The 24,706-nt window shown below is 35.1% G+C and overlaps 2 protein-coding genes across 2 annotated transcripts; both read left to right on the top strand.

Moving 5' to 3' along the window:
• Positions 1-403: 403 nt before the first annotated feature.
• Positions 404-11,870, top strand: LOC142342380 (succinate dehydrogenase [ubiquinone] iron-sulfur subunit-like). The gene is made up of 5 exons (XM_075393694.1): positions 404-606; positions 1,024-1,132; positions 2,052-2,217; positions 3,361-3,558; positions 11,140-11,870. Exons 1-5 carry the CDS (start codon positions 439-441, stop codon positions 11,366-11,368), a joined length of 870 nt encoding a protein of 289 aa, XP_075249809.1. The 5' UTR covers positions 404-438; the 3' UTR covers positions 11,369-11,870.
• Positions 11,871-11,945: 75 nt separating this feature from the next.
• On the top strand, positions 11,946-23,226 carry LOC142342388 (uncharacterized). Its single transcript, XM_075393706.1, has 3 exons — positions 11,946-12,645; positions 21,596-21,730; positions 22,448-23,226. Exons 1-3 carry the CDS (start codon positions 12,310-12,312, stop codon positions 22,679-22,681), a joined length of 705 nt encoding a protein of 234 aa, XP_075249821.1. The 5' UTR covers positions 11,946-12,309; the 3' UTR covers positions 22,682-23,226.
• The last annotated feature ends 1,480 nt before the right edge of the window (positions 23,227-24,706 follow it).

Genomic DNA, 24,706 nt, shown 5'->3' with positions numbered 1-24,706 from the left:
GAACGAAGACCTGAAAAAGGGTCTCTGGTTATGTTTGAATACCACGAAAGTAGGAAAAAGCGTTGAGAAATTTTCCTTGATGTCATTTTTTTAAGGATTTTATATTTTATTGTTACACCATGGGGTTATACTTTTGATTACAGGCTTCATGATATAAATGTTATGCATTAAGATAAATTTGCCTGTTGTTTTTTTAAAGGAAAAATTCAAAGAAGCCTCATGTAAATTAATTATTTACCTATTTTTGCTTAGATTATTTTAGCATCGGCTTCAAAGGTATGCTCCCAAATCATTGGGTGAAGGTTTTGAGTTGCAGAAAGTACGCAATCAACGAAAGTGCCCGTAAGTTTGCATACTTGTACTAATCGTTTCGATGCCTAATTATTTATTGTACTAATCATTTCATGCTTTTCATGCTATAGAATTTTCAGATAACCAATGTCCAGTAGCCGGGCACTATCGTTATCATCTCGGAGGGTTCCCACTGTAGGGATGTCCCTTGTGAGGGGCGGGAGATCTCTGTCTACGTCAGCACCCTTGGCATCCGCAGCTAACTTCACAATATACAGATGGGATCCAGAACAAGAGGCCAAACCACGCATGCAGGCAAGTTCGCATTCTATTGTGACTGTGTTTCGGCTGTAATTCTTTATCCACATGTATGATTTATCAATTGTTCTCGAATGAAATTTGAAAGGACTTTTTCACACCTGAAATTTTGCGTTTTGTCTGAAGCCCCTTTTGGATTTTGTATTTTGAAGACTCCTATTGGATATATTGCAACCGCATCGGCTGAAACAAATAGAATAAAGCACCCTTCTGTCGTTCGAAAGCAATTCGTTCGGATTTATTCGGTTATGTCCTCTTAGTTTTAATCAGACAAACTGTTTTTTTTAGATCCTCGACTCAAGTAGTAAATGAGCCTGACTTCTAAATGAGCATTGAGTAGTGTAATTTATTAAAGAAAATGATCCTTAACGTGTTGTAATTGCTGTTGTAAAAAAGGAGAGGTGCTTATTGCAGGATTACAAAGTGGACATGTCATCGTGTGGACCGATGGTGTTGGATGCCCTAATCAAAATCAAATCAGAGCAAGACCCCACTCTCACATTCAGAAGGTCGTGTCGAGAAGGTAAATTGATTTTAAAGCTTTCATAGGCCGTCAAATGATGTTCTGTACTGTTCTTGTTCGACTGTTTATGAATGCTGTTTTTCAATTTTCGATAGATGTTTGCCATAATGGGCATATATTACTTACACCTCATGTGAAAGCTGCATATTAAGTCTATCGTATTATATTTCACGCGTATTTTACACTCGAGGCGGTGGGCCTGAAATTTTTGCTTAGATTTCTCATGACTTCTGATTTCATTAAATTTTTTTAACAATGAATGCGTTCTGTGCTGTGTTGTAGTACTAGCAAAAAGTTTAACCTTAGCCTTTCAAACATTACTTGTTCTGCCTTTTGTGACCAAATTGATGAAAGCGATAGCTGAGCAGAGCTCTTGTTGTTCAGACCCACTTTAATAGGGTAGGAACTATCTGCTCAACTGGGTTTTTCTCTTTTTGTTCTGTGAATTTTGGCCAATCGATATATTCATCGTAGGTGAGTGGTATCATTAGAAATTGTCTCTATGCAGGCGACGTTTGAAATCAAACCTGAGAATCCTTTTGATAGCAATTTGTCTAACAGTAGACCGTTATTTTTAGTGAGAGAAAATATTGGAATGTGTTAAGCAGTCAATAAAGGTATCGAAGCTGAAAAAAATCTGAAATGAACCTTTTTTTTGATAATTGAATTGCTTTAGTTGAAGTTTTCTACCTGACGAGAAAGTTGACTGTTCGTATTTTATCGACTCTGAGGAGTTTATGGTTAACTGCGTTGGTCAATTATTGGAAACGTTACATTGTTTATTTTGCTTTTGAATGGCTTTAATGTTGGGAAAAAAAGCCTGTCGTTTTTGACAAATCTGCAATAACAGTAGATCTGTCAGATGCGAATTCGAATTCATATGAAGTAGGAGTTGTGAGCGAACTACTTTGACATATAGGTATATGTGGATCTTGTGCGATGAATATTGACGGGACGAACCAGTTGGCGTGTCTGTGCAAGATAAACACCTCCTCCTCACACACCACAAAGATCTACCCTCTACCTCACATGTATGTGGTGAAAGACCTCGTCCCTGACATGTCCAACTTTTACGCACAGTACAGGTACAGTCAACCTTCTAAAATTAGATATGTCACGCATGTAGAGATGTCGGAATTCAGCTGTCTGCATCAAGGTCCGGATGAACCAATCGGTTTTTTGCAGCTGAAATGTTTGGATAAGACTGTTGACCACCTTTGAAAGTACTGAAAAGTCATGGTGTCGCATCACATATGTGTTCTCGCTCACGGCCGAATTGATGTCAAAATTTAGTATGTGTTTTCTCAGGTTGCGTCTGAAATGATTCCACTAGTTTTTGAACGATACAAGCGGTATGTGACAACGCCTAAGAATCAAGACTAGGCTAACAATATGTTCATTCAGTGGTTAAAATTGAATGAGCTTATAATTTTTGTCGTGTCGGCTTTTCCAACGGCTAATGTCGTTAGTTTTCGTGTAACTGATCTCGTTAGATGTTTGCTCGCTTCACGTATTGTACTGCAAAGCATAATCGTGTTGGTAAATGAATTCTCTCATTTTGTTAATGGATCGATCAGAAGGAAGTTATCGGCCATCTTAACGATTCGGATACGAAAGTTTTATTTTTATCACTACCTTCAAGTCCAAGAAACTTGAAATTTGCGAGTATCATGTGGATAAATTTCAAACAAATTTTGTCTGCACAAAATTTTTGATAGTTTAGATTTTTTTGAGGCAATAGAAAACTATTACACTTCTTTTAGTTTGAAAAATTGCCAACTGCTTTTGAGAAAAACAAGGGGAAAATGCAAATTTTTGATTTCTGGGGAAAATGGAACAAATTAGTTTTTTAATTGCTCGTGAACGAAATATTAGGTTATTATTGTAAACGTGTCCCTTTTGTGCAAAAATTTTGCCTGACCTTTTTCTCTGCTTTTTACTGTTTTGCTGCTCTCATTAAATTGGATGCGTTCTTCGAACATTAGAGAACTCGTGTCAAAAAAAAAGAAGTTGTGTCAAAAAGGCTTTGTTTGCTTTTCATTTTATGGACGTCTTTGTTTCTTTCGTATTTCAGATTCTACACTTTTGCAGCTCTAAAACGTCTTTCTTGACAATGATTCTGATAGTTTCTTAACTATTCATGATTGGTGCCAGTGAGGTGTCATCTCAATGATTCCATTTTTGACGACTGGATACTTTTGTTTAACTCCTGTGTATTTAATGTACAGGAGCATTGAGCCGTTTCTGAAGAAGAAGACTGAGATGAAGATTGGAGAGAAGCAGCAGTACCAATCAGTTGAGGATAGAGAGAAACTGGAAGGATTGTATGAATGTATATTGTGTGCGTGCTGTTCAACCTCCTGTCCTTCCTACTGGTGGAACAGTGACAAGTACCTGGGACCGGCCGTTCTCCTTCAGTCATACAGGTCAGTGCTGTTCTCAATTTTCTTCTGAAATACTACGGTAGAATAGGGGACACGGCACCTATGATTATTTGCTCTCGAACCAAATTTCAAGCAATTATTGTAAACGTGTGTGCCTCTATGCAAAATTTTTGCTTGACCGTTTTCTTTAAGAACATTCTTTTGATATCACTTTTCGAGTGAATTTTTTCACGCTTGAATTTTCGTAATCGCATTCAAAAATTTCAAAAAGTCGTAAATTAATTTGTAGCTAAAACAAAAGCGAACGTGAGCGATGATTGTACATAGCCCGTGTATCGTAGTGGTTAATTTCCCCTACTCTTATCCAAGTGGTCGCGGGTTGGAAAACCCTTCCTAGTCAGAAGTTTCTGCACCAAAAAAATTCTCTGGCTTATGCCCATTCTAAATGGTTTGCCTCACTGGTCGCTCGAGAGCATCTCGTTTAAGTTTAAAATGATTTTGTGTTTAAGATGATGTTGAAGTTCTAAAATGACATGTGGTCAAACTTTCAGCCAATTTTGTGCAAGCAGTTGCTTGTGCAGCTCTTTCAAAAATTCAAATATCGTTCTAATCTAATTCTGATAAATTTTAAGTGACCTGTTAATGGCCTCGAAATGAATCTAAGTCATACTTATGAGTTTGCTGATTTTTGAAGCTCAATTTTGCTCGTTTTGCGAGGTTGCGAAGTCCCGCACTTCACCAGTAATTGCTTTCAAGTTTTATAATTATCTTAAAAACCAACTTTTTTTGCACTATTTTCGTTGTCCAATGAGAAACCACAGAGCAACAAGTAGATGCTGAACATATTCACTTTGGATAAGATTGTAAAAACTTACTGAATACCAATTACAGGTACTGAAAATCAATCCTTGAAAAATTTTCCGGTTTTTTTATAAAGCTTTCAAAACAGCTCCAATTTCTTATCAATATCCACAAAGCGATAGTTGGGGCTATTAATCGTCTTTTCTTGGTTTTTTACAAAAAAAATCAAAGAATTTGAGTCGAATTAGGGCAGTGTCGTTTTGACTCGGAGAGGAGTATTGGAGCAGTCTTTTTTCGTCAATTTTATTGAGTGACATTTGAAGCAGGAAATGGAAGGCGCGAAACATTTCGGAGTAGTTTTAGTTTTAGTTTTGTACAAAATTGGAGAGTTGAGCGAAATGAGTGCTTTTTTCCATGCCGCTGTTTTCGGGAAAAATGAGATATCAGGAAGTAAAAATTTTTCCTCTAAGCAACTGAAATTGTTTTGTCAGCGTCGGCTTTTTCAAGAAGTTTTTTTGTTTTAGCTTAGGCCTTTTCCTGAAAAAGTTTCAATGGGCTATTTTTTTTAATAAGAATCATGTTGTTTTGGAAGCGTGTAAATTTGTTTTGAATGTTGAGAAATTTTCAGCTAATTTGGAGGTTTTTGAATTTTACGTATTTGAGGATGCTTGACCAGGTTTTGGCCAAGTGTATTATTCTTTTTATTTACGATTTAAATAGACGCCTATTGCTCTTGTGCATTCTAAATTACCAAATGAAAGCAATTTTGGAGGTATAAAGCAGTTATTTTGTTGAAAAAAGTGACAAAAAAATGTGAAACATGTAATTGTATTAGTCTATTTTCGGATTTTTAATTCTTCAAAATAAGCGATCTTTAAGCATATAATAGGATTTCCACAGTATAGTGTGGCCAATTAATATTTTTAAAATTCTCCGAGAGAAAGCCTATCGTTGTTATATGTACTTGTATTATATAAAAATTTAATTAAATTTTCCTATTTTTATTATTATTTGGCTTAAAATCATGTTTTCCGAATTTCCTCGGTTGGTCTATTGGTTGATAGTGATGTCACGGGATAGGTTTCTGGTAAAGACGACTCTTCGAGTAGTTTCCGGAGCTCTTCTGGTTATCTTTTTTTTAAGATCTGTTAACAACTTTTTCATGATTTTGAGTCAATTTTGAGTAGCGATTTACATCGAAACAGGAAATGAAGCGAGCGTTCTTGTTGCGTGAAATTTTCAAATTCATCTTTAAAATAGTCAGGAAACGGTGATTGAACAAAAGTTCGCTTTTTCAATTGTAATTTTTTTGTTCATGTGCAGCAATTTCACTTCTGTTATTACTGTTTTTTGGAGGTTTGTGATCGTTGTTTTTCTTAATTTGTTTCCAATTCAAATTGTGGCAAATTGTAGAACTTTTTGTTAAGTCATTGAAAATTTTTTAATTTTGCCTCAGGACTTGTCCTGTCATGTTTTTTTTCCAAGATTCTTTAACAATCATATGTCATCACGATCCTTTCAAATCTGCTTTTTTATTCGTTAATTCGTGCAATTGCGACGGAATTGCTTGAGCGACATCATTTTATAAACTCTTAGTTGAGCTAGGTTTTCTTTATTCGCGTGATTAAAGTTTTGGTCACTTGTAACTTACCTGACTCTCAAAAATGACTTTCCTCACTTCTAAAATGACTCGTTTACTTAAGTAATTAATGAGATCAGATCAACGTAGAGTTTTGCAATCTAATTGAAAATTATCTGAGCATCGTATAGAAGCAGAACTTAGTTATACTGATTCTTAGTTGAGGTATACATTTCAGCCATTATTAAGAGAATTCTTTTTTTCGTTTTTAATTTTTTTTGAACTTGCAGATCTGCGACGCTACCGCCGCCTTTTTCTGAGAATCTCAAGATATTTTTTGATACTGATACGCAAGATTTAAGTAAACAATTAAAAAATCTGTCTATAAATGCTGTTTGACTAAATTTTTGGCTGGTCTCCACTTCATCATTACCGTATCTCAGTAGTTCTGTAAATCAATGCCAGTTTTCCAAAAATCAAGAGAGCATTCAATTTCCATGCAGCGGTTTTTTGTGGCTGCCAAACGAAAAAGGAGCGGAGCACTTTCGAGTGAAATAATGGCGTTTTTTCCGAAAATATTTTGCAAATTTAATCATTTGCAGAATGCAACCATTCGCTTAGATAATAAATCAAAAGAAAGTTTTCCAGTTGTGTCTTCGTGAGTTTGTTATTTAATGTTCTCATTTGCCAAGAACGTAATTAAGCCGTTTACTAGGTGGAAAATGTAACAATGAAATCTACGGTTTTTGCTAAATTTTTGTTTTTCTGGCAATTAAGTTTTCTTACCTGTCTAAATAACTGTAGATAATGTGAAGCTCACTGCAATAATTTTTTTCGTCGGTTCCGCGGAAGTTAGCAAAAACGAGTCATATGAGAATTTGACGAAAAGTTTTATTATTCAAATTTTCATTTAATTTTTTTGAAATTTTAATTAATACGGCCTATTTTTTTTTAGATCTTTAAGCGAAAGTTTGTTTTCCCTCTTCCTTATTTCGCAGCTAGTAGCTTCAAATGATTTTGATTTCTCTTGGCTAGTTTCATTTGTCGCTCATTCTGCTCAAGATGCTTTTAAACATCAAATGCTCAAAGGAGCAATCTAAATCACGCAGAGTCATTAGAAGCAGAACTAAATTATACTGATTCTTAGTTGAAATATACTTAGGCATTTCATCCATTATTAAAAGAGATTTTTTTAGTTTTTAGTTTTTTTTAACTTGCGGATCTTTGACGCCACCGCATCCTTTTTCTGACAATCGCAAGATTTTTTTGTTATTGATACTGATTAGCAAGATTTAACTGTTAAATCCGTCCATAAATGCTATTTAACTAAATTTTTGGCTGGTCTCCACTTCATCATTACCGTATCTCAGTAGTTCTGTAAATCAATGCCAGTTTTCCAAAAATCAAGAGAGCATTCAATTTCCATGCAGCGGTTTTTTGTGGCTGCCAAACGAAAAAGGAGCGGAGCCTTTTCGAGTGAAATAATGGCGTTTTTTCCGAAAATATTTTGCAAATTTAATCATTTGCAGAATGCAACCATTCGCTTAGATTAATCAAAAGAAAGTTTTCCAGTTGTGTCTTCGTGAGTTTGTTATTTAATGTTCTCATTTGCCAAGAACGTAATTTAGCCGTTTACTAGGTGGAAAATGTAACAATGAAATCTACGGTTTTTGCTAAATTTTTGTTTTTCTGGCAATTAAGTTTTCTTACCTGTCTAAATAACTGTAGATAATGTGAAGATCACTGTGCAATAATTTTTTTCGTCGGTTCCGCGGAAGTTAGCAAAAACGAGTCATATGAGAATTTGACGAAAAGTTTTATTTTTCAAATTTTCATTTAATTTTTTTAAAATTTTAATTAATACGGCCTATTTTTTTTAGATCTTTAAGCGAAAGTTTGTTTTCCCTCTTCCTTATTTCGCAGCTAGTAGCTTCAAATGTTTTTGATTTCTCTTGGCTAGTTTCATTTGTCGCTCATTCTGCTCAAGATGCTTTTAAACATCAAATGCTCAAAGGAGCAATCTAAATCACGCAGAGTCATTAGAAGCAGAACTAAATTATACTGATTCTTAGTTGAAATATACTTAGGCATTTCATCCATTATTAAAAGAGATTTTTTTAGTTTTTAGTTTTTTTTAACTTGCGGATCTTTGACGCCACCGCATCCTTTTTCTGACAATCGCAAGATTTCTTTGTTATTGATACTGATTAGCAAGATTTAACTGTTAAATCCGTCCATAAATGCTGTTTAACTAAATTTTTGGCTGGTCTCCACTTTATGACCGTATCTCAGTAGATCTGTAAATCAATGCCAGTTTTCCAAAAATTAAGTGAGCATTCAATTTCCATGCAGTGGTTTTTAGGGGCCGACAAACGAAAAAGGAGCGGAGCCCTTGCTAGTGAAGTAATGGCGTTTTTTCCGAAGACCTTTGCAAATTTACTCGTTTTCAGAATGCAACCATTCGCTTAGATAATAAATTAAAAGAAAGTTTTCCAGTTGTGTATTCGTGAGTTTATTATCTAATGATCTAATGTTCTCATTTGCCAAGAACTTAATTTAGCCGTTTACTACGTGGAAAATGTAACAATGAAAATTACGGTTTTTTGCTAAATTTTTGTTTTAATTAATGCGGGCCTTTTGTTCTTTAAGCGGAAATTAGCAAAAAAGGCGTCTTATGAGATTTTGAGGAAAAATTTCAATTTCGTACCTTTCAATTAACTTTTATTGAAAATTTTAATTAATGCGGGCCTATTTTTTTAGTTCTTCAAGCGAAAATTTGATTTCGCTTTACCTTATTTCACAGCTAGTTGCTTCAAATGTTTTCAATTTCTCTAGGCTAGTTTCATTTGCCGCTCATTTTGCTCAAGATGCTTTTAAGCATCAAATGCTCAACGGAGCAATCTAAAACACGCCGATTCAATAGAAACAGAACTAAGTTATACTGATTCTTAATTGAAATATATATAGGCATTTCAGCCATTTTTATGAGGTTTCTCTTTTTCGTTTTTAATTCTTTTTTGAACTTGCAGATCTGTGGCGCTATCGCAGCCTTTTTTTGACAAGCAGAAGATTTTTTTGGGTTTGATACTGATAGGCCAGAATTAAGTAAACAGTTAGAAATCCGTCTATAAATGCTGTTTAACTAAAATTTTGGCTGGTCTCCACTCTATGACCGTATCTCAGTAGATCTGTAAATCAATGCCAGTTTTCCAAAAATTAAGGGAGCATTCAATTTCCGTGCAGCGGTTTTGGGGGCCGCCAAGCGAAAAAGGAGCGGATTCCTTGCTAGTGAAGTAGTTGCATTTTTCCGAAAAGCTTTTGCAAATTTGCTCATTTTCAGAATGCAACCATTCGCTTAGATAATAAATCAAAAGGACGTTTTCCAGTTGTGTCTGCGTGAGTTTATTATCTAATGTTCTCATTTGCCAAGAACGTAATTTAGCCGTTTAATAGGTTGAAAATGTAACAATAAAAATTACGGTTTTTTACTAAATTTTTGTTTTTAATAATGCGGGCCTACTTTTTTGTTCTTTAAGCGGAAATTAGCAAAAACGATTAGCAAAAATAATGCGGGCCTACTTTTTTGTTCTTTAAGCGGAAATTCGCAAAAAAACGCGTCAAATGAGATTTGGACGTTTTTAAACTTTTTAATTAACATTAATTGAAAATTTTAATTAATTCGGGCCTTTTTTTAGTTCTTTAAGCGAAAATTTGTTTTCGCTTTACCTTATTTCACAGCTAGTTGCTTCAAATGTTTTTGATTTCTCTGGGCAACGAAGCAATCTGAACAACGCAGAGTCTTTATGGATTTGCGAAATCGGCATTAAAATTGGAATAAACCCATAAAGAATAGTTTTAGATGCTTGTTTTTTTTTACCTTCGTTTCTATTTCTCTAATTTATCAGGTCTAATGTTTATTGGCACTGATACTAATACCTGTATACTTTCCCTACAATATAGGGGTATGCCGGAAAATAGCATGTACTGTCAAAAGTTTTGTACATATTAAATGCCACAGTCAGCCTTTTGAGGCTATTACTTTGGCTCTCTCCTATTTAAAATTAGCCTATACTTTCGTTCTCGTCTTTCAAGTCACGACTTTCAATTTCGATTCCTGACTTTCCGCACTCTGTTTCAGTTGAATGGTTTTCTCTTAAATTCTTTCACTCATTGAATTACGCATTGTAGCAATTACGGTCAACGTCAAAAAAAGCAAAATCAAAAGCCGTCAGTTTTGAGGCTGAGTTAATTATAATTTTAAAATCTAATTGAAACTGCCCACCAAATGAGAACATGTTTTTGACACTTAGAAACAATTTCTATCAATTTTATCCCCTTTTTATTTTTCTGTTTCAATTCCGATGTGCATTAAGCGCGTCAACGGAAGATATTTTCCTTATTTTGCCGGCTATGTTTTTGTTTCAATTCCAATCTGGTATAGGAGAATCAATGGCGGTTATTTTCCCGCAATCTGCCGGGTATGTTACGCGGTTCTCTCCGGTGAGAGCGAGAGATGCTATCAGCTCAGCAATTTTTACAAAAACTGATTTCTGGGCAAAAATTTGTGCGAATACAATAGTTTTTATTTTGGATAAGCCTTTCCACGGCCCTTTCTTGTCTCATGCAGCTATACTTTTTTTTATTTTTCCTTTGTTGTCAGACCAGTGACCTCGCGCTCTCTTCAAGTTATTTTGGCATTCTTTCATGCATAATTTTGGACTGTGGTGTGTGACCTGTTTTCACATTGGAGCGTAATTTTGGTTCTTTGGCTTAATTGTGTTGGTCACGCGTGACCTACTTCATTCCCAGAATGGCTTCCCATCTTTTCTATTGAGTTTTGCTTACCTAAATGGGATGATCAAATTTAAATACGGATTTTTCACTGCAATTGAAGTTTATCGGAGTTCAGTTTCACAGTTCATAAGTTTAAATCAATTAGACATCGGAACAATGGAAAACCTATAGGAAACTCATTTTTTTTCTAAGGATTTTCTTATTACCACCAATTTTTTCGTCTGACCATCATTTCGTCTTCAAACACGGGATACGCAGGCAATGCCCGGAGGGCATTAAGTTCTTAGAGCCTTACGTATGCGATTTAGCGAAACTGTTCAAGAGACATAAATTAATGGTATGAAGGGCGTTTTGTAATTTGTTCAAAATTTAAAAATTCGCGGTATTCTTTAGACTCTACATGTTCACTGATGAAAATTTCTCAATGTTTGAAGTAATATGTGTTAAAGGTGGATGGTGGACAGTCGAGACGAGTATACAAAAGAGAGATTGGATGCGATGAGAGACAAATTCTCAGTCTACAGGTGTCACACGATCATGAACTGCACCAAGACATGTCCCAAAGGCCTCAACCCTGGAAAGGCCATTGCCAGCATCAAGAAAATGATGGTCAAGAACCCACGCGAGAACGAAGCACCCGCTGACAATGCAGAACAAAAGGCAGCTGCGTCCGCCTAAATTACTTAAACGTTTTAACAAAATCACATCAATCGATGAGCATAGAAATTATAAAAGATAACTGATGACCTGCGACCTTATGGAACTGTTTGTTGTTGTTTTGAACGTCATCTTGAAATGAACTGAAACTCGACACTGATAGGTTTTAGTGAACTAACAATAAGAATTATTGGCTCCTACTCCAACATGCAAATTTTTCATTTTCGATTTTTTGTTTGAATTCTTAATGTAACATTGTTCTACCTCTTCAAACATACGTAGATAATTAAAGAGTAAAAAGGTACTTAAACAATGGAGACTAAAATGGCTGAAAATGAGCATTTCTGAGAAGAGTAGTGTTGTTGAAAGGAATAGGAGCCCAGCTTTTCTTTCTTTGTTTTCGCCCAAGAAGACTGTATGGCGGCAGACTGTGAATTGTATGAAAATTCTAATTATGTAGATAATGGTAAATGGAAAATGTGGCGACGAGAGAGAAAAGGAAATATATTCTTGTAGATTAAAAGCTTTTCCTCTCATTAGTGTGTGTTTAGTTTCAGTGTTTATTTACTCAGCATTTTTTTATTGACATGCTCAGCATAATTTCCCGCTTTTCAAAGGTGAAAACTGCCGTTTGTTAAGCATTCACTGGTGTTAGACGCATATTAGCAATGGTAATAAAACTACTACACTTTTTTCAAACGAGATTACCTATCTCATTTAAATATTAGCGTTGATGTGTACCGTTTTGGAAACTTGGTGGCTGCTGTAAAAATCCATCAACAATAATTGCAACTTTCTCATAATTCAAGAAGTTGTTGAAAGCACAGAATACGCTTTTCGTTATCATTTCCTTCGTTTTGAATTCGAACTCCATTTTGTTTACATTTTTTTGTTTCCATTATTTCCTCTTTGGTAAATTTGCCTTACGCAACATTAACGACCCATTTACTAATTACAAAATAATGAGTAATTTGAGTATGGAAGATTTCACACAAGATGACCTTGTTGACTTTCAACGAGCGTTCCAAATGCAAACAAAAATTGAAAGCTCTCCCAGTTTTCGAGATGGAGACGCCGAGAAACTGCTTCGCAAAGTCAATCTGAAACTTGATGACGATAAAAAGCGATTTATAAATAATCAAGGACAAAGTACATCAGGATCAACTCTGTCACCGGTTGCTGCCTCCTCGGGTCAGTCGAAAAGCGAACGGGTTGACTTTCTGGACTTGCTTGAGAACATGTCGAGGAACTTTGTGGACGATGGTACAACAGAACAAGAGCTAGAGGACGCTTTCAAGGTTACAGTCAGAAATTCGTAATGAATCATATTATTAGGAAGCGAACGCATCTGTACCTTCCCACTGACAAGAATTGCTCTCAAATAAAATTTGTAACAATTGTACTAGTCCTGTGGTCTTTTTTATGCGATTTTTTGCATGACTGATGTTTCGTCTGACCCATTTGACTTTTCGTCCTCAAAAACGGTATAAACTGGTAGCGCCCGGAGGGCATTAAGTAGCCGAGCAGCTCTCATAGAGCCCTACACCTTGCTACTATAAGTATGCGATTCACCAAAACTGTTTTGACGAGACAATTTCAGGGTGCGAGGGGCGGTTCCTAGTCTTAAAAGTTTGACCCCCTATCAGTTACCCCGCAACCCACCCTCCTCCAGCCTGGCAATTTGGACCCCAGCTCGTCCAACTCTCGCACAACCGCACCCTCCCTTCCCCATAACATCTCTAAGCCCTAGCTGACTACTACCGAAGCCAACCGCTCGCCTTTCGTTTGAGAGCAATTCATCCGACGGTAGGCGGTTATGTTTCTGAGCTTTTATCAAATTATGGAAAAGCTGTGATAATGAAATAATAGGTTAGAGACCAAATGTGCAGGAACGTGACAACTCAGCAGTGTAGTTGAAATAAAGATTTTAAAACTTATGTGTCAAATATTGGCACTTTTAGTGATCTATAATTTTCGAAATTTTCTGTTTCATTTATTTGAACCACTTTTGACTGAATTGATCAACAGTGGCGTCATGGAGTCAACGATACATTTCTTATAGTCAATGTTTTTAGTTGTATGAAAGGAGCTTTGAGCGTAAGGACTTAAATAGCTCTATTACAATTATTTTTTGTACTTTAATTGGCTTGAAGATATGATACTTTTGTTGAGGATGTCAAACTGCTTAAAGTTAGAGGTTGGCAAGGTATTGAATTCAAAAAATTTAAGCCTCATGCTTGACGTAAAATAATAGCTGACTTAGAATATCTGTCCGCAGTTCATATTTAGCCAATCCATTATTTTGTCGCAAATTTTTTGTACAGGGCTCTAAAGCTAGCGCATCAACTTTTTGGGAATCCGACAGATATTTTTAAAATTAGGAATAGTGCGTAGCGCACTGACAGCCGTCTGGATTAACATTAGTATAATTAGTTTGTTTCTACTGTACTGAATTTAGTCCTCTTGTTATATTCAAGGTGAAAGGTTTAGTTTGCATTTTGAGAAGATAAACCCCTCGACATTCCTCCCTCACTATTTCCGGCCATGAGCCGGTTGTTTAATTGCTCTTGAACGCAGTTCATAGCAATTATTGCAAGCGTGTTGGTCTTTTTTAATGCAAATTTTTCGCTTGACCATTTTGCGCTTTTCTTCTAGAACATTCTTTGACTTCTCAAGTGACTTTTTCAGGCTTTCGTTCATCATTTTTGAGTGATCTCTAGTGCTCCGCAGTGATCCACATGGATCGGGAGGTCAGTGGTTCGAATCCCGGTGGGGTCGAGTTTTTTGCACCCATAAAGAAAAATTGATCTATACTAAAAACCATGAATTAAATTGCCTCGCCTGTCGTTCAAGAGCAATTATTCCGACAATTCTCGGTTAATGTTTCTATTTCGTCTAGATGTTTGTTATGATTATGAAGCAAGCTGACTTCAAACGAACTTTTTTTTCATTTTATTATGCAAATTTCTAATTAAGTTCTTAATAGCCGCCATCTGCCTCTCAACGGCTAAAATTTAGGCGCTCTCGAATCGTATTGGTGTGCTGTCTTTTTAATTGCTCTCAAACAAGTTTTGTAGCAATTATATTAGTCTTGTTGGATTTTTTATGTGATTTTTCGCTTGATAGATTTTTCGTCTGACCCATTTGACTTTTCGTCCTCAAAAACGGGATCAACAGGTAGCGCTCAACGGGCATTAAGTTCTCTTAGAGCCTTTAGCTCACTAAGTCTCAAATTATGCGATTCACAGAAACTTTTCTGGAGATTTGTACTTATGGTGTTGAGTGCGGTTCTTAGAAGTTGACCCACCCTCCCCCTCTCCGCCTCTCCGCATCAGCCCCCCTCACTTCACACAACCCCACCCCCTCACCCCATTTTCCATCCCTACACATCGTTCAGGCCGTAAGGGCCCCGTGCAGCCAAAGACCCCCACCCTCCACCCCCACTGTTGCCCCCACCCCGCTGCGCTCACCTCACGCCCCTTCAATTAAACTAAAGCTAGTCTCACTAATTTTGGCTAGCTATTGACGAAGCCAACCTCTCGCCGGTCGTTTGAGAGCAATTCGCCCGATGTTAGTCGGTCATGTTTAAAGTTCTGTTAATACGTTTTTCACGTCAGTGAAGTCAAATTAGAGTGGTGATAATAATCACGTTGGAGTAGTAAAGGGAGCGAAAAAGAGGAGGTTTGAAGCGTGATTTTTCAAGTACCTTCAAAGTGGAGTGAGGAATTGGTATTCGAACGTTTTTGAAAGCGTTTTTTCCTCTTGAGTTACATTAATATGCTACATTCGTGTTATGATGGAGCCTATTTGCATTTGATTGAACTCATCGACCGGCAGTTAATTCTTTTTTTACACTGAAACTATTTCTTGTCATTAAATTTTGAAAATTTCATTTTTGCCTTTTTGTATGAATATTTCTGTTGTCTTAGCACCTAGTATCGTTAATGGCAGTATCATTGGTTCCTAAAAAAGTACACATTAATCTAATCAGATGTTTGAGTTTATGGCTAGTGGTTTTAATGACCACGACACAATTTGTTCTCAAATATTTTTGAGTTTTTTGAGTTTTCGTTATCTTAGCATTTATTCTCATTAGCGACAGGTCTCATTGCTAATATGAACTATTTATTTGATTTAATTGTTACAGTTTAAAGTTAATTCCTTCTATGATTATGACTTCCATTCTTTTCAAGAAATATCTATTTTTATCACGAGTTTATTTTGCTCAATTTGTTGTCTTATCTCTTAGCTTCCTTAATGAAAAGTCTCATCGATTGTCAAGGATGCCTAAATAATCGAGTTAATTAAAATTTTCGTTTAATTTTCAGCTGTCTTTTTATCGATTTATACGCGTTTTACTTATTTTTTTAGTTTTGCTTGTATTTCTTGTACTTAGCTGGTTTATCACTTCTTCACATTTATGGCACATTTTATCGGTTCCTAGAGGTATTATCACTTAATCTGAAAAACAACAATCAACTCTTATATTTAGTTACCGTTTTCATTCATTGAGATACCATTTGTTTTTAAATTTGTAGTTATATTGTCCTTTTTTTCAGTCATTAGAACTGCTAAAAAATATTTTATGGCTCTTAAGTTTTTTGATATGCTTTTCTTAAGGGTTTTCAAGAGAGCATTGTAGCTAACATACTGCAGTCTAGTGTGTATGCGGAGCTACGCACGGAATGCCTCTTTTGTAGTGTTTTCTTTACGTTTGTGGAGGTCTTGGTATTTGGTTTTTTAATCGGAAGCTGATCTTATAAGGAGACTGATTTTTTTCACTTCATTTGCTTCATTTTTTTGAATTGTATTTCAGGACTGGTCCTTCTATTTTTTTCAATTTCGCTTTAACTTTACATAACGTTTTTCGTGTTGTATAAGTCACGATTTTCAACCTTCGACTCGTGACTTGCTTCGCTCAGTGTTTCAAATAAATGCATTTTAGATTCCTCCTTATGTAGTGAATGCGGTCAATGTCAAAAGATCAAAATAAAAAAACGCGATAAACCGATAAATCCTGATCATTAAGTCATAGTGCATTGGGTTATCAAAGTGCATTAGAGCCATTTCTAGCTGACACTAGAATTTAGCTGAATAGCTTTGAGTTCAGAAGCTGAATTAAGTAAGTTTTAGAATCTATCTGCAACTGCTCACCGAATCAGAACACTTTTCGACTCTTAGAAAAAAATTCTATCAATTTCTATCTCTTTTTCTGTTTCAATCCTGATATAAGCCAAACGCGTTAATGGCGGCTATTTCCCGGCAATTTGCCGTCTATGTTTATTTTTTCATTCTATGGAGTGAGATGCTTGTTCAATCGCTTCAACAATATATTGCACAATATATTGCACTCAAAAATAATTATTGCTTATTGGAGGCGCTAAGATCAATTGAAGGCATCTCAATCTAATTAATGGTTGGCAACGGTAGCGAAGTGATAACTGATACTATAAATAGTCTAATCGGGCTTTAAAAAAATTGAATTGTAAACATACGCTTTTTTCAAGGTGTCAAGGTCCTTGAAGTTTAACCCGAGTGCTGATTTTCTCAACAACAAAATTATCAATAAACAAATTCACGGCAAAAACTTAATAACTAAATTTAAAAGCATCTAGTAACGACGTCAAAATGCAGTCAAATAAAATCTTAACTACACAATTTTACTTTTTCCTAACTACACAGCAGATGGAAAATTTTCTTAATGAGACTAGGTAACAAGTTGACAAAGAGAACGAACAATGAGGCAAAATTCAAAAATTAGTCAACATTTTTAAACAAAGAAATTTCAAAGGTCTTAAAAATTATTAGCTGTTAACTAAATGAACCTTGACAAATTACTAAAAGGTCATTACAAAACCAAAAAGACCTGTCTTTGGATAGACTAAACCATAGAAACGAACTAATGAAAAGCTGAAAAAATTTTAAACGATTTGCAAAAACGAACTGTTGCTACAATTAAAATCATTAGCTATTATCTGAATATTATGTATTTTTAATTCAATTGTTATTTCTATTAATTCAGCTGAAGGATTTATACTGAGAGATTAAATAAGTTTACTTGGGCAACATTTGAAAACCATAAGGATCTGTTATTAAGCGATTCTGTTGAAAGAAGAGGAAAAGACACACAAAAATTGACCACTCAAAAAACGTTTATAAAACCCATATTGTCCAACAAACAAAACATCAGTGAAAAATAATATTAGTAGATATGTTATTTTTTGAAATACAAGAATTGAATGGGACCTCTCATTGATGAAAATGTTACAATTTGACGAAAAGAACAACAAAAACTGAAAAGTTTGAAAAATATTAGAAAATGTATATCATAAAATTTAAGACTATTCACTATAAACTAACTGCTTCGTGTAAAATCTTTCATTACAAGCTGATTTTACTGTCAGCAATTTACTGCTACCTAAAGAACACAAACAGGCAAAAACAGCAAATTCAAGAAAAAAAATGAGAAAAAAGTCGAAGGCATTGAAAAATGAACTTTTCACTAGATACTTTTCTGTTATCAATTAATTTTTAACAGCAATGGGATTCCTTTTTTATCAGTATAATTTCAAAAATCAACAAAAAGGAACAAATACATTAGAACCACGCAGTATTTGAGAAAACTCGTAGTATCAGCGGCACTAACTTCAATAGCTTTCAAGGGAAGCCAGTAAATACGCTAAATTATGCCTCAATGGGACGACAAGTGTGTTTTCTATTCATATTTCATCAAAAAGATCTTACAAGATTTTGACTACAAAAACAACAACAAAGACAGGAAAAAACCAAAAAAGTTCAGTAGAAAAGTAACAGAATAAAGTGTCGAAACAAATTAAATCATAATCTCTTCTCTGAAAACATAATCTATGATCCTTTGAACGTCTTCCCTAAACCATTGGGGACTATCAGTAATAGGATAATGAGATAAGATTTCAAAAGGATTCAAAAATAAGGAAAAGTACCCGAAAATTAAAAAAAAAGTTACGACAACTCGGGGCATCGAAGTTTTAAAACTAATAGGTAGAAGATAAAACCGCTAACCAGTTTAGTTTTGGCTGCAGTAGAAAAAAATGATCATGTCAATACTGAGACTGACTAACAGTTCACGAAAAATGTTTAGGATTGGTTAATGTTCAGAAAAATTTTTGAACAATTATTTTTAAAGTCTTAAAAGCCATTAAACTCAAAAGCTTTCAACGGAGGTCAACGACTGCGCTCATATATTACCCATTAGGAGGAAAAAGATGTTTGTCTTGCATAGGTTTTCAATCAGACATCACAACAAGTCTTATGACTATGAGAACAACAACAAAAACAGGCAAACACCAAATTTCAGTAGAAGAGTGCGAGAAGAAAATGTCGCAGCCAATTAAACCATAAACTTTTCTCCTATACCTTTATCTTTGATTCACTGCAACTCTTCTCTAAGCCAATGGGAGCTATCAATATTTGGATAATGTGATAAGAGTTCAAAAATAATCAATATTATGAAAATATCCAAAAATTTTTGAATTGTTTTTGAAATTTTGTGTCATTGAAGTTATATAACCAATAGTTACAAGATAAAACCACTAGCCAGAATAAAATTGGTCGCACTAGGAAGGATGAGACTGCTGTCATTACTGAGACTGACTTACAGTTCACGATAATATGTTTAAGATTGGTTAATGTTCAAAAAAAGTTTCGAATAATTATCCTTAAAGTCTTAACAGCCGTTAAATTCTATAGTTTTCAACGGAAGTCAATAAATACGGTCAAATATTCCCCATTGGGAGCACATGGATGTTTGTCATGCATAGGTAATCAATAAGACATCACAATAGGTCCTATGACTATGAAAACAACAAATGCAGACAAAAACCAAAAATTCAGAAGAAAAGTGAGAGAAGAAATTTTCAAAGCCATTTGAACCACAAGCTTCGCTCTGAAAACTTTATCCATGGTCCGCTGCATTTTTTCTCTAAGCCAATGGGAGCAATCAATATTTGGATAATGTGATTTTATTTATTTTTAAAGTCTTAACAGCAATTAGCTGTTAAAAATTTTAAATTATTTTTAAAGTCTTAACAGCAATTAGCGGTCCACTCAAAGCACTAGATATGTTCACTTAATGGTCATTACCAAACAAATTGCACTGTTAGTCAATGAGTTCATGCTATAGGACTCCAAAAAATCAGTAAAACCTCAAAAAGAAGTTCAAAATTTCATTCAAAGTTACGAAAACTCAAGTCGAAGCCAAAAAAACATGAGCATTTCCGTGAAAACGAGTTTTCTTGTTCATTGGTCTTCATTTTACTGCAAAGGAGGTTTTTCATTAACGGATCTTCGATATGAAAACTGACTAGTCTCAAGGTGACTTAAAGAGCAAAAAAATTGTAGCAAAGTTTTATTAAAAAAAGGGCCCTCAAATAGAATTCGAACTTTTTTTCATAGTGAACTTCCCTATGAGACAAAAATTAGTCTTTTATCGCCTTTAATCTATTAGGAACACAAAATTGGTTCATTTTTTGGCGTGAAATTTAATTTTCAAATGCTCTTTTTATAGAAAATATCTTAATTTGAAGAAAAACTACACTAAAAGTGAACAAATATCCAGTGTTCCTACAAAACTTCAATCCTCGATAACTCCTCGAAAAAACCGAAAATAAAAAAAATCTTTAATTTTGAATTCTACGCTGTACCAGCTTTTTATTGATACCAATCACATTTCTCTACAATGAATATATCGCTCGGCGAAAATTGACTGAACAAAAAAAACCGTTTGAGTATATAGTTCCTCCCCCCCCCACAAGTGGGGTCGGAACAATGAAGTGGTTTTTGCTGTAATATAATGTAAGTCCGGTGTGAAACGGTATTTGAACAATTTTCTGTGTATATTTTGAGTTTTTGATCAATTTTTGTTAACAATGTTGCAGTTCTTTGATATTTTTTTGGAAACGCTTTCTAAAATCTATTCTTATGTAATGCAATGTGCACTTTTCATTTCGTAAATATAAGCTTATTTTATCCGTACTGCTGCTTTTCAATGTGATGTATCAATCTTATTGTGTTGCAAGGATTCTGTCGCTAGGAAAAGAAACGCCATTTTTGGTCAATGCATTCCGCCACTCAGAAACTAATCTTTTACGCGTTACATCATTTGTTACTCTAATTGGTAAGATGTCAATCGCGTGATAAGTTTTTCGAACATACATACATTTTTCTTATGTTGAACATACAAGACTTTAGTGCTCACTTATTGAGCTTAAATTCAGTCTTTGTTTTGGAGCTGCTTTCGGCAATAAACTTATATTTTATAATTAGTTTAAAAAAAATCATGGAAATTAGTAGAAAAATCAAAAATTTTTTGCTTTTTTCAGATGTAGAGATTCGCACGTCAGAATTTTTTCTGAATGAAGCTAGGAAATAACATCTATTTTCTATTGATAAAGAAACGGGAGTTTTCTCAGATTATTTCAAAGTCTTGTTTTTCATTGTTGTTTTGACTACAGGTATTTTGACTACCAAAGGTCGCTATTTTCTGACAATCTGACAGCCATGTTTCTCTGTCGTGGGAACACTTCTCGAGTGACTTTTTCACGCTTGACTTTTTGAGTGATTTGCATTGGGTGTATTCAGAAATTAGGTCTGTTGCTAAAATAAAGCGATGGTGAACAATGATTGTACATAGCCTGTGCAGCGTAGTGAACCCCTCCGTATCAAAGTTCTTGCACCATAAAAGTTTCTCTATCCTCTGCCCCATTCTAAATTGTTTGCTTCGTCAGGCGTTTCAGCAATTGGTCCGTCGTTCGTCTGTTTCTTTCCGTTTTAGCTTCAATTTTGATGGCGTGTAGGTTCTCAAACAAGAATGTCGTGAATTTCTGTGCGACGCAACAGAATGACTGGAGCCAATTGCTAAAGAGCTGACTGATTTGCGTTAAAATCCATTCATCAAACAAGGAGCAAACACTTAATTTGAAAAAAAACTTTGCAAAGAGCATTTTTTTCTGCGGAACTGATAACTTGAAATTATACAAAAGTAACGTAAACGGGCTCTGTAAACTGTATGAAACTATTCTGACTTCGTAGATAATGTTTTTCTTCGTGTTTCTGGACGAAGCTGACAAGCTGTTATCTTATAGAACAGTTGGGACAGAACAATTCTGAGTGCCTTTTAGCGCAGATGGCAAGAAATTAGCGCTGATTTTAGCGACACGTTCACTAAGTGCAGATGGGCGTGCTGATGTAAAAAGCACATTTCTTTCTCAGATTCTGAAACCGGGAAGTGACAGCAGTGACGAGCTGATGTTTTCTGACTTTGAAAAAGCCTACAAGCGCATGGGGGAGGAGTTCAGCCAGGTCATTGCTCTGGAGGAAGTACAGGAGATATTCGAACACTTTCAGGTAATCACCGATAACAAATCATTACATACATTTAGTCGTGCAGTAATTAAACGAGATCTGTGTTAGATTTTCATAAGATTGCTGGCTACCTTTTTGTGATCATGAGCTTCACGTTCATAGAAGTCAAACTAATTCTGATGATTGTGCTTGGATTAAAAGAAAAGTAATATTGTTTCATGGTCAGGTGTAGCATAAGCGAGAAAAACAATCTTTTTTGTAAACAGAGTATTCCTTGGTTTTTGAGATTTGTTGACAGTGTCTGGAGCTAGACTTGTCCATTTTTCAGTTGAAATTGGGGATAGGATGCATAAGAGTGGTCATCAATAGCTACCCACTGCAGTACATTAGCCGCTTAATTTTCTAGTTTACAATTCTGGTTTTATTGTCGGTAAGCAGTTCAGGGAAATAATTCAAACCGACTGTCGACAGAGGTGGCCATTTTCTTAGAGACAACTTCTGGAATTATTATTATTTGCCAAAATTTGTTTATTTTTGTTTCTCTTCACGCTCTGATTTCTTTTAAATGGGTCTTTTGTTTTACTGTCTCTGTATTGGACAGTTCTTGGAATATAACCAGAAATATCGTGGCCCAAATTTTACTCGAGGTAAATAGACCAAAAAAGAACACATAGGGAAAATAAAGATGTTCTGATCATGATGACTGACTGTATGCTCCGGTATCATTCAACTACAGGAGCGCAATACTATTAACTTCAGGTAAAGAGGAAGAACAGTGGTCAACCGCCGATTGAAGAGTCGTCTGATAAACAGCAGGGCTCAAGCGAAGTCCAAAGACCAGCTGGCAAAACAAGTGAAACTAAGAAAAACGCACCCACCAATTCGAAACCACAAACACCGGCAAAAGAGTCTGGAAAGGCAAAGAAATCGGCTGTCGGAAAAATCAGGATGAGCGAGTTCATCAAAACTGTCAGTCAAGATAGCAATAACTAAAATAACTGCGTCATTTTGGCTTCTTGAAAACGTTGCTAAAGTTTAGATCATCTGCCCATTTTTCAATCTAATAGAATTTCCCCCATGTTTTATGCCAATTAAGCAGAACGCTGAAATGTAACCTATGCAGTGTTTCAGTACAAATCAGTCATTGTCAGCAGAACTTTTTTCCCTCAGAACTGAATTATTTGTACATCGTGATTTCATCAAGGATTGTTTTTATTGCATAAAATTATGTTAGCTTATTGAATATTCTATTTTGACCCGGAGTTAAACTCCATTTGAAACATAGAGCGAAAAAATTGAGTAATTCTGCTTTTATAATCGTCAAAACTTTTATTCAGAGCATTTATTATGTAGAGTCAAAATTTGTTATATAGGGCAGCAAATAAACTACGCAACTCAAATGTTCATTACTCCGAATCACAGAACAAATGCGTATTAACTGCTAGAACTGATCAATTTCTTGAGAACAGGTTACTGCAAAAAAAATTTGAAGATTTCTGATTTTTTTTACAGCTGACTCAGACGAAACACTTCCGGAAATAAAAAACTTATTCAGTCAGCATTAAAACAGCACTGGCATGAGTCCACTGTCTTTGCATTTCAGAACTTTTCCCACAAACTCAAAAGTCCTTGATTTTTTTATTTCAAAATTTTTAAACTTTTGGTAATTTAATAAATATCTATCCAAAAATCTTCATTTATTTTGATTTATTAAACCATTGTTGCAAAATTATGTTGCACGCCTTTAGAATTGTAACATAATTTTAATCGACGCGCAGTGATAGCAAGGCCAGTCTTGGTATCAACTGCGGTTTTTACAATCAAAAAGAATTCGGATTATATGGTGGCGCTGTAAATTAAAGGCCATTTAAGAGCAAATGAGTCCTTGAATACCTATTATGTTTTCAGACAACAGCTCGTGATTTTTATGGCTTCGGAAAAGTGTTTTTTTTAAAGCTGACCAAAAAGAACATATTTGGGGCTGGTGGGCAATAACAGAAAAGAGCCCTCTTTTTTCACTATCCTTGTGATGAGATGAGTGACACTCATAGAAAGTTATGACAAATTGTTAATAGTACGCCTTAGTCACCTCCCAAATCATTTTCACTTGATGATTTATCTGGAGCACCTTTGTCGGAAGGGTGGTCATAAAAATGTAACTTAACTTCAAACCTAAAAGCTTAAAAGGGTTACCCGAAATATCGAATCGCTCAAAACGGTTGACAGAAACCGCAAGAACAAAATGGATACGCATAAATTATGCAACGACTACAATAATTGGTTCGAATTTCGTCCAAGAGCAATTACACGGTTAAAATAATTGGATCTTTTCCGCTAGCGCCCCCCCCCCCATTAAGCTAGGCACCCCCCATTTGTATATGTTTTCACATTTTGTATGCATCTGAATTATTATACATGTGAATACGCGTGATTGTGCATAAAATATTGACAGAGCGGTGGTTCGAAATTAATACGTGCATAATAATAACGAATTGCATATAATGTAAACATCAACCAAAAACCTGTTCTCATTGCATTTTTAGGATTTAAGTGCTTTGAAGGGGTCTACTACTTTGATTTTCCTGAAAAATGTTGCAAATGAGGTTGTTGATGTATTGAGGCAATTATTGGACTCGTGATGAATTTAGTTTGTCTTCCCCGAATTTTTTTTCCATTTGATCAGATGCCTGGCAGTCAGACAGAGACTATTGCCGTGCTTGTTACCCCTCTGCAGCTGACTTGTGAGCGAAAAGTCATTTTTACTTGAATGTATGGATTATTAGGTAAATCTGGGTCAAAATTTTTGATATTATATGACTTACGTTTTTGAGCATGTATGAATTACCTCACTCACTAACATAACTTTTGTACTCACTTATTAAATCTAAGTTAGGACGGTTAACTCTTAATGAAATTCAACAGTAGTCATGTAAGCGTTATAAGTTAAACACTCAATTAATTGAAAGCCGTTAGTGTTGTCTTTCATTTGAAATTTAAGAACACTGAAAAGAAATTTTT

This window comes from Convolutriloba macropyga, chromosome 1 (genome assembly GCF_964194025.1).
Source record: "Convolutriloba macropyga chromosome 1, txConMacr16.3, whole genome shotgun sequence".
Lineage (NCBI taxonomy): Eukaryota > Metazoa > Xenacoelomorpha > Acoela > Convolutidae > Convolutriloba > Convolutriloba macropyga.
This window is presented reverse-complemented; position numbering and strand designations above follow the sequence as displayed.

Bases quoted from the DNA above. Each gene is read 5' to 3' on its own strand.
- LOC142342380 (XM_075393694.1), top strand. From the start codon at position 439: ATGTCCAGTAGCCGGGCACTATCGTTATCATCTCGGAGGGTTCCCACT. The intron at 1,133-2,051 runs GTAAATTGATTT...TTTGACATATAG, and splicing joins CAGAAGGTCGTGTCGAGAAG to GTATATGTGGATCTTGTGCG. The intron at 3,559-11,139 runs GTCAGTGCTGTT...TATGTGTTAAAG, and splicing joins GTTCTCCTTCAGTCATACAG to GTGGATGGTGGACAGTCGAG.
- LOC142342388 (XM_075393706.1), top strand. From the start codon at position 12,310: ATGAGTAATTTGAGTATGGAAGATTTCACACAAGATGACCTTGTTGAC. The intron at 12,646-21,595 runs GTTACAGTCAGA...TTTCTTTCTCAG, and splicing joins AGCTAGAGGACGCTTTCAAG to ATTCTGAAACCGGGAAGTGA. The intron at 21,731-22,447 runs GTAATCACCGAT...TATTAACTTCAG, and splicing joins AGATATTCGAACACTTTCAG to GTAAAGAGGAAGAACAGTGG.